Source organism: Oncorhynchus clarkii, chromosome 1 (genome assembly GCF_045791955.1).
Source record: "Oncorhynchus clarkii lewisi isolate Uvic-CL-2024 chromosome 1, UVic_Ocla_1.0, whole genome shotgun sequence".
NCBI classification, from domain to species: Eukaryota; Metazoa; Chordata; class Actinopteri; order Salmoniformes; family Salmonidae; genus Oncorhynchus; species Oncorhynchus clarkii.
This window is the reverse complement of record NC_092147.1, coordinates 56,846,718-56,861,711: the sequence shown is the minus strand read 5'-3', so window position 1 is coordinate 56,861,711 and position 14,994 is coordinate 56,846,718. Positions and strand designations below refer to the sequence as shown.

At 42.3% G+C, this 14,994-nt stretch overlaps 1 protein-coding gene across 3 annotated transcripts in view; it reads left to right on the top strand.

The window, feature by feature from the left end:
* Positions 1-14,994, top strand: part of LOC139409522 (arginyl-tRNA--protein transferase 1) — a 189,475-nt gene that overhangs the window by 80,208 nt on the left and 94,273 nt on the right. For 2 of the 3 annotated variants that reach the window (XM_071154808.1, XM_071154797.1), the window contains exon 8: positions 14,211-14,243. The exons of the other annotated variant lie outside the window; for it this stretch is intronic. In XM_071154808.1, coding sequence (XP_071010909.1) covers positions 14,211-14,243 — 33 coding nt within the window. The remainder of the gene's footprint in view (positions 1-14,210; positions 14,244-14,994) is intronic. 3 annotated transcript variants of the gene reach the window in all.

The window sequence follows — 14,994 nt, the reverse complement described above, 5'->3', positions numbered from 1 at the left end:
GCACGCTCTAGACGTGTGTGTGTGTGTGTGTGTGTGTGTGTGTGTGTGTGTGTGTGTGTCTCTCTGCCTATGTCATTGGTTTGTGTCTGCAAGCATTACATACAAAAATATGGTGTGTGTTTGTGCGTGTGTATTGATATGCATGTGTTTTTGTGTGTATGCCTGCTGAACAGTGTGTTTGTGGCCAGACTGGGGTCAGGGCTGCCAGACTTCATGAGAGCAGGCTGGTGAGTGACTGAGTGGAGACATAAGTGGAAAAACACTCTGCTGCTCAGCCCTCTGGGTAAAATTACCCAGCAGCACCCTGCTTATGAGTGCCTGGCATGGTAACAGGAGAGAGGGAGGGATCGTAGTGCCAGCTCTGCCAAACCAGACCTCATAGCCACAGTTTGCCTGCCACTGTTCTTACTACATCTCACTCACTCTCACTCCCCCCCCATTTCAATGTCAAATTATGTCATTGGATATCCTTCATGTTCCAGTGTAAGATGTTTTATATTCATAAACCATGTTTGAGTTAGCTCTGCCACAAAGCAAATAAATTAAGTAATCTAATAGTGGGTGATGTTGTCCTGTTCATTAACTCGTTAATTCATTTTTTTAGACAGTTTAGAAAAGTGTTTCATTTGCTGTCCCTTCTGCAATAATGCACTTCGCAAGATTGGGGTCAATTCAGTGCTCTGGTTGAATGGCCACACTCCACCTGTGTCTGTACTGTGTGTGTTTGCCCATAAACGTGTGTGTGCCAGTATGTGTGAGCAAGTTTGTAACGTGCTAGTAGTGCTGGAGTACATATTGGTCAGTAGTAGTGGTAGTGGTAGTTAGTAGTAGAAGCATTTTGCTCCTGCTGTTTAAGTAATTATTTCTAGCCTCTCCTCCCCTGTCCTGATGCGGGTTTTAGTGCCACAGGGAGCACTGTTTGATACTTTTATCGATCACAACCAGACCACACAGAGATAACGGTAATAACACATATGGGGTATGCGTTCATTGATCGGTTGTTATTCTGGAATAGAGGAGTGTACAAAATTAGCTTTTGTACACTCCTCTCTTTATGGATTTCTTGTTTGTGTGTAACCACCTCAATTTTATGCACATACTAATGGAGTGTGACTTAAGTTTGCAGAGTTACTCTCACTCTCTCTGCATATACATACAGTACACTGAGTGTACAAAACATTGATGCACCCCATTTGCCCTCAGAACAGACTCATCATGAAGTGCTTTGAGAGACTAGTCAAGGACCATATCACCTCCACCCTACCTGACACCCTAGACCCTCTCCAATTTGCTTACCGCCCAAATAGGTCCACAGACGACACAATCGTAATCACACTGCACACTGCCCTAACCCATCTGGACAAGAGGAATACCTATGTGAGAATGCTGTTCGACTACAGCTCGGCATTTAACTCCATAGTACCCTCCAAGCTCGTCATCAAGCTCGAGACCCTGGGTCTCGACCCCGCCCTGTGCAACTGGGTACTGGACTTCCTGACGGGCCGCCCCCAGGTGGTGAGGGTAGGCAACAACATCTCCACCCCGCTGATCCTCAACACTGGGGCCCCACAAGGGTGCGTTCTGAGCCCTCTCCTGTACTCCCTGTTCACCCACGACTGCGTGGCCACGCACGCCTCCAACTCAATCATCAAGTTTGTGGACGACACAACAGTGGTAGGCTTTGATTACCAACAACGACGAGACAACCTACAGGGAGGAGGTGAGGGCCCTCGGAGTGTGGTGTCAGGAAAATAACCTCACACTCAACGTCAACAAAACTAAGGAGATGATTGTGGACTTCAGGAAAGAGCAGAGGGAACACCCCCCTATCCACATCGATGGAACAGTAGTGGAGAGGGTAGCAAGTTTTAAGTTCCTCGGCATACACATCACAGACAAACTGAATCGGTCCACCCACACAGACAGCATCGTGAAGAAGGCGCAGTAGCGCCTCTTCAACCTCAGGAGGCTGAAGAAATTCGGCTTGTCACCAAAAGCACTCACAAACTTCTACAAATGCACAATCGAGAGCATCCTGGCGGGCTGTATCACCGCCTGGTACGGCAACTGCTCCGCCCACAACCGTAAGGTTCTCCAGAGGGTAGTGAGGTCTGCACAACGCATCACCGGGGCCAAACTACCTGCCCTCCAGGACACCTACACCACCCGATGTTACAGGAAGGCCATAAAGATCATCAAGGACAACAACCACCCGAGCCACTGCCTGTTCACCCCGCTATCATCCAGAAGGCGAGGTCAGTACAGGTGCATCAAAGCTGGGACCGAGAGACTGAAAAACAGCTTCTATCTCAAGGCCATCAGACTGTTAAACAGCCACCACTAACATTGAGTGGCTGCTGCCAACGCACTGACTCAACTCCAGCCACTTTAATAATGGGAATTGATGGGAAATGATGTAAAATATATCACTAGCCACTTTAAACAATGCTACCTAATATAATGTTTACATACCCTACATTATTCATCTCATATGTATACGTATATACTGTACTCTACATCATCTACTGCATCTTTATGTAATACATGTATCACTAGCCACTTTAACTATGCCACTTTGTTTACATACTCATCTCATATGTATATACTGTACTCGATACCATCTACTGTATCTTGCCTATGCCGCTCTGTACCATCACTCATTCATATATCTTTATGTACATATTCTTTATCCCCTTACACTTGTGTGTGTATAAGTCAGTAGTTTTGGAATTGTTAGTTAGATTACTTGTTGGTTATTACTGCATTGTCGGAACTAGAAGCACAAGCATTTCGCTACACTCGCATTAACATCTGCTAACCATGTGTATGTGACAAATAAAATTTTATTTGATTCTTCAGGGCATGGACTCTACAGGGTTCAAAAACGTTCCATAGAGATTCTGGCCCATGTTGACTCCAATGCTTCCCACAGTTTTGTCGAGTTAGCTGTCCTTTGGGTAGTGCACCATTCTTGATGCACGGGTAACTGTTGAGCATGACAAACCCAGCAGCGTTGCAGTTCTTGACATTCAACCTGGTGCACCTGACACCTACTACCATACCCTGTTCAAAAGGCACTTCAATCTTTTGTCTTGCCCATTCACACGATGAATGGCACACGTACAGTGCATTCCAAAAGTATTCAGACCCCTTGACTTATCTACATCTTATTTTAAAATTGATTAAATACATTTAAAAAATCCTCAATATAGACACACTACCACATAATTACAAAGCGAAAACAGGTATTTAGACAATTTGCTATGAGACTCAAAATTGAGCTTAAAGTGCATCCTGTTTCTGTTGATCATCCTTGATCCGTTTCTACAAGTTGATTGGAGTGCACCTGTGGTAAATTCAATTGATGGAACATTATTTTATTGAACCTTTATTTAACTAGGCAAGTCAGTTAAGAACAAATTCTTATTTACAATGATGGCCTAGGAACAGTAGCTTGTTCAGGAGCCGAACGACAGATTTTTACCTTGTCAGCTTGTTGATTCGATCTAGCAACCTTTCGGTTACTGGCCCAATGCTCTAACCACTAGGCTACCTGCCGCCCGACATGATTTGGAAAGGCACACATCTGTCTATATAAGGTCCCACAGTTGACCGTGCAAAAACCGAGACAGGATTGTGTCGAGGCATAGTTCTGGGGATGGGTACCGAAACATTACTGCAGCGTAGAAGGTCCCCAAGTACACACTGGCCTCCATTCTTAAATGGAACAAGTTTGGAACCACCAAGACTCTTCCTGGAGCTGGCAGCCTGGGAAAACTAAGCAATCGTGGGAGAATGGCCTTGATCAGGGAGGTGAACAAGGACCCGATGGTCACTCTGACAGAGCTCTAGAGTTTCCCGAGAACCATCTCTGCAGCACTCCACCAATCAGGCCAGATGGAAGCTCCTCAGTAAAAGGCACATGACAGCCCGCTTGGCATTTGCCAAAAGGCATCTAAAGGACTCTGACCTGATGAAACCAAGATTGAACTATTTGGCCTGAATGCCAAGCGTCACGTCTGACGGAAACCTGGCACCATCCCTACGGTGAAGCATGGTGGTGGCAGCATCATACCGTAGGATGTTTTTCAGCGGCAGGGACTGGGAGACCAGTCAGGATCGAGGGGAAAGATGAACGGAGCAAAGTACAGAGATCCTTGATGTTAACCTGCTCCAGAGCGCTCAGGACCTCAGACTGGGTTGAAGGTTCACCTTCCAACAAGACAACGACCCTAAGCACACAGCCAAGACAACGCAGGAGTCTCTGAATGTCCTTGATCAGCCCCCAGCCAGAGCACGGACTTGATCCCGATCGAATATCTTTGGAGTAGGGTTGCACATTTTGGGGGAGTATTCAGAGGTGGAAATATATGGGAATTAATGGTAATGTATGCAAATTAATATACCATTTAAATGTTTTTTACGTTTTATTTATTTATTTATATATATATATATATATACCATTAATTCCCATATATTTCCACCTCTGAATGTAATGTGTGTGTGTGTGTGTGTGTGTGTATATATATATATGTGTATATATATATATGTGTATATATATATATATATATACACACACATACACACACATACACACACATACACACACACACACACACACACATTACTGCTCAAAAAAATAAAGGGAACACTAAATTAACACATCCTAGATCTGAATGAAATATTCTTATTAAATACTTTTTTCTTTACATAGTTGAATGTGCTGACAACAAAATCACACAAAAATTATCAATGGAAATCAAATTTATCAACCCATGGAGGACTGGATTTGGAGTCACACTCAAAATTAAAGTGGAAAACCACACTACGGGCTGATCCAACTTTGATGTAATGTCCAACCTTTCTGATCTCCCCATCCCGGATCCGGGATCGTGAATACAGACTCAAGTTCATTACCATAACGCAACGTTAACTATTCATGAAAATCGCAAATGAAATGAAATAAATATGCCATCTCTCAAGCTTAGCCTTTTATAAACAACACTGTCATCTCAGATTTTCAAAATATGCTTCTCAACCATAGGAAAACAATAATTTGTGTAAAAGTAGCTAGCTAGCGTAGCATTTAGCGTTAGCATTAGCGTTAGCATCCAGCACGCAACATTTCAACAAAAACATGAAAGCCTTCAAATAAAATCATTTACGTTTGAAGAACTTCGGATGTTTTCAATGAGGAGACTCAGTTAAATAGCAAATGCTCAGTTTTTCCAAAAAGATTCTTTGTGTATTAGAAATAGCTCCGTTTTGTACATCACATTTGGCTACCAAAAAAACCTGAAAATTCAGTCCTCAAAACGCGAACTTTTTTCCAAATGAACTCCATAATATCGACTGAAAACATGGCAAACGTTGTTTAGAATCAATCCTCAAGGTGTTTTTTACATATCTCTTCGATGATATATCGTTTGTGGAAGCATGGTTTCTCCTCTCAATCAAATGGAAAAATACTTGCACCTGGCTTTGCGCACCAATTTCGACGCAGGACACCAGGCGGACACTTGGAAAATGTAGTCTCTTATGGTCAATCTTCCAATGATATGCCTACAAATACGTCACAATGCTGCCGACATCTTGGGGAAACGGCAGAAGGTCTAAGCTTATTCCTGTCGCATTCACAGCCATATAAGGAGACATTAGAAAACAAAGCTTCAGAAATTCTGCTCATTTCCTGTTTGACGTTTCATCTTGGTTTCGCCTGTAGAATGAGTTCTGGGGCACTTACAGACAATATCTTTGCAGATTCTGAAACTTCAGAGTGTTTTCTTTCCAAAACTGTCAAGAATATGCATAGTCGAGCATCTTTTCGTGACAAAATATTGCGCTTAAAACGGGAACGTTTTTTATCCAAAAATGAAATAGCGCCCCTAGAGATGCAACAGGTCAAAATGAGGCTCAGTAGTGTGTGTGGCCTTCACATGCCTGTATGACCTCCCTACAACGCCTGGGCATGCTCCTGATGAGGTGGCGGATGGTCTCCTGAGGGATCTCCTCCCAGACCTGGACTAAAGCATCCGCCAACTCCTGGACAGTCTGTGGTGCAACGTGGCATTGGTGGATGGAGCGAGACATGATGTCCCAGATGTGCTCAATTGGATTCAGGTCTGGGGAACGGGCGGGCCAGTCCATAGCATCAATGCCTTCCTCTTGCAGGAACTGCTGACACACTCCAGCCACATGAGGTCTAGCATTGTCTTGCATTAGGAGGAACCCAGGGCCAACCGCACCAGCATATGGTCTCACAAGGGGTCTGAGGATCTCATCTCGGTACCTAATGGCAGTCAGGCTACCTCTGGCGAGCACATGGAGGGCTGTGCGGCCCCCCCAAAGAAATGCCACCCCACACCATGACTGACCCACCGCCAAACCGGTCATGCTGGAGGATGTTGCAGGCAGCAGAACGTTCTCCACGGCGTCTCCAGACTGTCATGTCTACACTGCATGACATGTGCTCAGTGTGAACCTGCTTTCACCTGTGAAGAGCACAGGGCGCCAGTGGCAAATTTGCCAATCTTAGTGTTCTCTGGGAAATGCCAAACGCCAAACATCCTGCACGGTGTTGGGCTGTAAGCACAACCCCCACCTGTGGACGTCGGGCCCTCATACCACCCTCATGGAGTCTGTTTCTGACCGTTTGAGCAAACACATGCACATTTGTGGCCTCCTGGAGGTCATTTTGCAGGGCTCTGGCAGTGCTCCTCCTGCTCCTCTGTTACTGTAATTTAATTATGCCAATGTGTTTTCATTAATTGAAAACCCTTAATCTATTTTATGAGAATTTGTAAGATTCTTGTTTGCATAAAATAGACGGAGACCAGCCATTTCAATAATAGGTAACAGAATGTATTATTTATTTATTACCACGAGCAACAGTTTATATACAATAACATGACGTCATTTCATTGCTTAACAGAATCCCCTCCTCTCGACCGGGACAAAGTGAGGTTAATAGTTCATTCTAACTTATTAACATACTCACAGGTCACACAACATAACTAAATTAACTTTTGACCCCCCAACATTATCGATCACCACTTAGCTGACAGGTCTAATTAACAGAACCTAGGAATGCACTCACTTCCTTATCTAAAACACCCCAGAGCTCAGTTTTGTCGGTTCAACCATAGGTTAACTACATTATCTGTTTACTTAATCCACAACCCATTCGTTTCTTCCTAGTTGGAATGGTGTTCATTAACTTTAATTACTCCTTGTCCGTGTCACACAATCCCTTCTTATGAACTCATATTGTTAATCAGATATAATAAAACAGAGTATAAGTTTACTTAGTTACAGTTCTATTTGAAATGGCGATATTATTTTATTCATTTATTCATAATAATTCTAACATCCTCCTTGCACAAAGGCGGAGGTATTTGTCCTGCTGCTGGGTTGTTGCCCTCCTACGGCCTCCTCCACGTCTCCTGATGTACTGGCCTGTCTCCTGGTAGCGCCTCCATGCTCTGGACACTACGCTGACAGACACAGCCAACCTTCTTGCCACAGCTCGCATTGATGTGCCATCCTGGATGAGCTGCACTACCTGAGCCACGTGTGTGTGTGTGTATATATATATATATATATATATACATACAGTGCCTTGCGAAAGTATTCGGCCCCCTTGAACTTTGCGACCTTTTGCCACATTTCAGGCTTCAAACATAAAGATATAAAACTGTATTTTTTTGTGAAGAATCAACAACAAGTGGGACACAATCATGAAGTGGAACGACATTTATTGGATATTTCAAACTTTTTTAACAAATCAAAAACTGAAAAATTGGGCGTGCAAAATTATTCAGCCCCTTTACTTTCAGTGCAGCAAACTCTCTCCAGAAGTTCAGTGAGGATCTCTGAATGATCCAATGTTGACCTAAATGACTAATGATGATAAATACAATCCACCTGTGTGTAATCAAGTCTCCATATAAATGCACCTGCACTGTGATAGTCTCAGAGGTCTGTTAAAAGCGCAGAGAGCATCGTGAAGAACAAGGAACACACCAGACAGGTCCGAGATACTGTTGTGAAGAAGTTTAAAGCCATATTTGGATACAAAAAGATTTCCCAAGCTTTAAACATCCCAATGAGCACTGTGCAAGCGATAATATTGAAATGGAAGGAGTATCAGACCACTGCAAATCTACCAAGACCTGGCCGTCCCTCTAAACTTTCAGCTCATACAAGGAGAAGACTGATCAGAGATGCAGCCAAGAGGCCCATGATCACTCTGGATGAACTGCAGAGATCTACAGCTGAGGTGGGAGACTCTGTCCATAGGACAACAAGTCGTATATTGCACAAATCTGGCCTTTATGGAAGAGTGGCAAGAAAGCCATTTCTTAAAGATATCCATAAAAAGTGCCGTTTAAAGTTTGCCACAAGCCACCTGGGAGACACACCAAACATGTGGAAGAAGGTGCTCTGGTCAGATGAAACCAAAATTGAACTTTTTGGCAACAATGCAAAACGTTATGTTTGGCGTAAAAGCAACACAGCTGAACACACCATCCCCACTGTCAAACATGGTGGTGGCAGCATCATGGTTTGGGCCTGCTTTTCTTCAGCAGGGACAGGGAAGATGGTTAAAATTGATGGGAAGATGGATGGAGCCAAATACAGGACCATTCTGGAAGAAAACCTGATGGAGTCTGCAAAAGACCTGAGACTGGGACGGAGATTTGTCTTCCAACAAGACAATGATCCAAAACATAAAGCAAAATCTACAATGGAATGGTTCAAAAATAAACAGATCCAGGTGTTAGAATGGCCAAGTCAAAGTCCAGACCTGAATCCAATCGAGAATCTGTGGAAAGAACTGAAAACTGCTGTTCACAAATGCTCTCCATCCAACCTCACTGAGCTTGAGCTGTTTTGCAAGGAGGAATGGGAAATAATTTCAGTCTCTCGATGTGCAAAACTGATAGAGACATACCCCAAGCGACTTACAGCTGTAATCGCAGCAAAAGGTGGCGCTACAAAGTATTAACTTAAGGGGGCTGAATAATTTTGCACGCCCAATTTTTCCGTTTTTGATTTGTTAAAAAAGTTTGAAATATCCAATAAATGTCGTTCCACTTCATGATTTTGTCCTACTTGTTGTTGATTCTTCACAAAAAAATAGTTTTATATCTTTATGTTTGAAGCCTGAAATGTGGCAAAAGGTCGCAAAGTTCAAGGGGGCCGAATACTTTCGCAAGGCACTGTATGTTGGCACGACTGCCTTATTGAATCTATATCCCAAAGCCCTTGCTTGGAAGTGTACTTCGCCATACTGCCAAGAACCTTGCCCTCATCCAGGCCAAGGTGGCGAGACACGGTAGTGATGATACCATAGGCCTTGTTGATCTCTGCACCAGACAGGATGCTCTTTCCAGCATACCTGGGGTCCAACAAGTACGCTTGCGGCATGTATGGGCTTCAGGCACAAGTCTTCAGGTTTTTTGATGCATTTCAGAATTGCAGTTTCCTCTGCTTGGAGCAACAGTGAAGTGGGCAGGACAGTACAGATTTTTTCTCTTACATCTGCTAGCAGAGTTTGAACATCAGACAGGATGCCATTGTCTCCCACAATCTGTGCAATGGCTACTGCTATAGGTTTAAGGCTGCTTACCACTCTGTCCCAAAATTCATAATCTAGGAGGATCCTCTTGATGGGGCTGTCCATATCGGCAGACTGTGATATGCCCATTTCTTGGTGAGACTCCTTCCCGTCCACGAGACAGTCAAACATGACAACACCACCCCCAACAGGTGTTGCTGGGCAGCTTCAATGTGGTGCTCTTATTCTTCTCACTTTGCTTGGTGAGGTATATTGCTGCTATAACTTGATAAACCTTCACATACCTAACCATATATTTTGCACTCTTGTTCAGTGTATCCTTTGTTTTCAATGCTATGATGTCCTTGAGGAGCAGATTCAATGCATGCGCAGCACAGCCAATGGGTGTGATGTGAGGGTAGGACTCCTCCACTTTAGACCAAGTGGCCTTCATGTTCGTAGCATTGTCTGTCACCAGTGCAAATACCTTCTGTGGTCCAAGGTCATTGATGACTGCCTTCAGCTCATCTGCAAGGTAGAGACCAGTGTATATGTTGTCTGTGCTCTTGTAGAATTCTGGTTGAGGGGTAGAGATGATTTAGTTTATTATACTTTGGCCACGAACATTCGACCACCATCCTAGATGTTTGCAATACAGTCAGTGATTTGCTTGAACTTCACTTGAACTCTGTTGAACTCTGCATCCAGAAAATGAGTAGATGAAGCATGTCTGGTTGGAAGCGTGTATTCTGGGCGAAGAACATTCAGAAATCTCTTCCAATACACATTGCCTGTGAACATCAGAGGTGAACCAGTTGCATACACAGCTCCAGCAAGACATTCCTCAGCATTTCTCTGACTATGTTCCTCCATTGAGTCAAAAAAACTTCTGATTCCAGGAGGACCATGAGATTTTGCTATCGATAAGGTGTCTGATTCATCATTTCCACCTCGAATAGAAGTAGAGGGACTTTTGTCAGAGGTTGCTTGTTGTGAGTGCTGAGGGAAATTTATGCGCTTGGCCAGATGATTCTGCGTCTTTGTTGCATTCTTCACATATGATTTGGCCCAGTATTTGCAAATGTACACAGCTTTTCTTTCTATATTAGCTGCAGTGAAATGTCTCCGCACATCAGATAGTGCCTGTGGTATGTTCCTATGAAGATTAAATTAACCTGTTATGGCTGCATCCCTTTGTTCTCAATTTCCGCCTGAAGACATACCCAAATCTAACTGCCTGTAGCTCAGCCCCAGAGGTAAGGATATGCATATTCTTGGTATCATTTGAATGGAAACATTCTGAAGTGTGTGGAAATGTTAATTGAATGTAGGAGAATATAACACAGTAGATCTGGTGGAAGAAAAGAGGAAGAAAGAGCATACGTTTTCTGTTTTTTATTGTTGTAGTATCATCTTTCACATGTACTATAATAGGATGCTGGAGATAATGTTGATGGATAACACAAGAGGGCATAATATATATATTTTTATATTTCAGAAAACGGCATTAGCACTTACCCGTCCAGAAGTACGTCCTGTCCTTGCAGAAACAGCTCCTCAGTTCGTTTGAATCATAACACTCCAAGATTCCTCAAACAAAAAATCTGTCTCACTTTCACTTTTACTTTAGAGTTTGACTTCGCTTTACATGATGTAATTCGCCAGGATATCTTCAATGAAATCGTTGAAACTACAACTTTCCGAAATACAGCTGCGCATAAAAAGCCTTACAGCAACTCCTCTGATCGTCAAGGCGAGAATGGAGTTCCCTGCGCGTGCGATTACAAACAAGGAATTGTGGTCCAACCCAAAACCATTGCATACTGGCGTTTACCTCAGCTCATTGGCTAGATTTCAAGAAGATCAGTGGTCATTGGGCAGAAATATAGTCAATCAATGAAGCTTCGCAAAAATTATTGGTGCGTAAGGTAGTCATTGATCCTTGTCTTCAAATCAGCTCACTTCGGTCAATACTCCCCGCAAAAAAAAACAATGACGGTTTGGCTGTGTTGCAAACATCCAGAGGAATGCACTGAAACCAACCATGACTAGATAAACGATTGTTTACGGGGGGGTAATCACGTTGAATGCTCCGTAAAAAATGATAGAGATGGAATTCACGGCACAACCGGTTTACAAAATGTTTAGATTTAGGCTATAAAAATGTATTTTATCAAAGAAAACGGCACTTCATTTGATCACTGGGACCCTCAGGAAGAGAAATAAGAGCAAGATATCAGAATGTAAGTCATAATTTTACCTTCAGATGTGAATGTGTAAAAACTGTCATTGCGGAAAATGTTTGTTGATTGCTCTTAAACAAAAGCATGGGATTTGTTCTCTGTAATAGCTATTTTAAATTGGAAAACATAGTTTGATTACCAAGATTCTAATATTTTGAAGGGTGTAAGACACTTGCATTTTCAAGAATGTTTAATGTTACGAAGTTGTATTTTTAGTTGTCACTCTGAAATTTCCCCTGATGTTGGTCCATGTACAGGGATCGCAGCCATAACAGGTTAAAAAAGAATAAAAAAATAAATATATATATATATATATATATATATATATATATATTTATATTAGTACACACACACAATTCCATGTACAGATAAATAGTTAAGCAGTTCGATTAAACAACTTATTTGTAAGATAAATGTTTTAAAATGAAACATGTATGGAAACAAGCTAAAACCTACATGGTAGCAAAAACTAACTGTCAGAAATGGTTAACAAATTATTTCAACACACTTTGCTGTAGGCTACTATTTACTAGTCAACAAAAAATCTTGTCAAAAAAGATTTTCACCCCACCCAGTATTGTAATCAAAACTCAATCAAAGCATGTAGTCCTTGGCTCAGGCAGTTTAGTAGTGGGCTCAATAGCATCTCATTAGTGTGCAAGATCTTGAGAATCATCTGTACATGTGATGGAAGAATGCACTGGTTTGCAATTCCATTGAATTGGGGATAGTTTAACCAACATATGCCGCAAGACCTACGATTGCTTTGTGTATCCCACAAAAAAAGGTTCACTGTTTTAAGCTAACTTTTTGGTGATTCATTTAAGCAAAATTCCCGGGCTTAACTTCCCATGGAAAATGTCAGACCCTTTGCAAACCCTACTCTGGAGAGACCTGAAAAATCTGTTCAGCGATCCTCCCCATCGAACCTGACAGAGCTTGAGTGGATCTGCAGAGGGGAATGGAAGAAACTCCCGAAATACTGGTGTGCTAAGCTTTTAGCGTCATAACCAAGACGACTAGAAGCTGTAATTGCTGCCAAAGATGCTTCAACAAAGTACTGAGTAACATGCTGAACAGACCCGACAAGTCACGTGTGCGAGCGTCGCAAAATGCATTTAGATATCAATGTTATTCAATTATTGCACCCACACTGCTCGCACGCGCCAACGAGCGTCTGCGATGCCAAGGGCTAAAATAGAACTCCTTTTTTATTTCTGACGCAGATCTCGCTGAAAGTCCTGCCTCTCCCATCTCCTCATTGGTTATACCCACGTGGGTGATTGATAGACAAACTGTTTTGCCGGTGGTCGTGGTAATACTATGAAAATGCCGATCACCATATAAGTTCAAAGATGAAACAGCCTGGAAGGAGGAGAGATGACTAGAAACGATTCGGTTGGCCGTTTTATGTGTGAATTAATTGTCGTAGTAGAGCACCTTGTGCATATTTTAATAAATTTTAGGATAAGACGAACGTAACAATGTGGGAAAAGTCAAGGTGTCTGACTTTATGAATGCACTGTATAAGATCAGGAAAAAAATATTTTTTTACATGTATTTATACCCCATTTTGGGAAGTCTCATGGTCTGAGAAACACCGCTGTAGATCTGCCACCTTTCACCATAGGTATGGAAGGGCAATATTGGTGGATGTGGTAGCGCTCTGTGTAGCGGTTATGGTATGAAGGTTTGGCTTGGAGAGGTTTTTCCACCTGGTCAGACAACTGTTGTGTTGTGCACAAGCGAAGAGAAAAGATGAGTGTGCGTAGATGCGAGAAGGAGTTAAACAACTAGCAAAGTGATGATGCTTTTTGTTTGCGTCTGCTATGAAAGTGAACTGTGTGCGTGGGTGATCAGGGTTGCATTCATTCCGCCAATTCAAAACATTTCTTAAACTGAAGCAAGCGGAACTGAAAGGGGATGGACCTACCTGAATTTGTCCATTAGAAACTCTTGTTTTGGACTAATGATGACACCCTAGATCAGCTAGATGCAGGAAACGGTGTACACGGTGGTATTGAATGTGTCAACTTGGTTATTGGGTGAATGGAATATGAATGACAGTCATCCAATATGCTGTAATACTAAGGCCATGCTCATTTAAAAAAAATAATAATAATCTTAAACTGCACCGACCGCCGCTGGTATGATCCTCAAGACAAATGTTTCCTCTTGTGAAAACAAGGTCTTGCTCTCTATGGCATGCTGAATTTACTCTCCATTTGATATATTACATCTAAATAAGCACAGGAATGGGAGTGTTACACCACAAGAGACAGTTACTGGGAAAATGTATGGTTTTCATTTGAAACTCGTGGCCTATAGAGATTAAGTGACCCTCATAACTTACTGTTTATTTTTCTCCCTTTTCTTTCTCTTGGCGCTGGCTGCTCGTCCCTCTACAGTTCAGGAGATTTCTCTGTGACTCACCACTTGAGGTACGTACCCCTGCCCTCCTGTTGACTCTACATACTTCTACATTTCCAAAGTGTATAAATTACTCCCAATGCCTGATTCACACTACTGAGATGTACTGGCCTGTTTACGCATCCACTATAGTTGCTGGAACCGTGCTAGAATGGACAAAGTGAAAAGAAAATATCTGAGATAGAAAAGTACAGTTTTGAAAAAGAATGTGCAAATATTGTTCAAATTGTATTGGTCACATACACATGGTGTGTAGCGAAGTGTAGCGAAATGCTTATGCTTCTAGATCCAACAGTGCTTTAGTATCTAACAGGCAATATCTAACAATTCCACCACAAAATCTAATACATACAATCTAGTAAAGGAATGGGATAAGAATATAGAAATATAAAATATATGGATGAGCAGTGAGAGAGCGGCTAAGATGCAATAGATAGTGTAGTATCTAAGATTTCTTTGTCTTGTCTCGTCCCATGTATATATATTTTTATACATTTATTTTCCTTCGCATTCTTTTTAATATTTTTCCTGAACCTCACCTTCAAAATACTCTCCTGCAACTCGCCTCACCCAATGTGGTGTGGATCTGTTTTTTTTCTAAAGTATTTCTATTTTCCTCCGAACTGGAATACCTCAACTGAAGCTAGATAGCTAACTAGCTACCAGCTATCAGTCAGCTAACCTTTAGCTCGGAAAGCTCTCTGCCTATTTTTCTCTCCTTATCCCCAGATTCCTACCGCAAACTCTGAACCCTTTCATCTG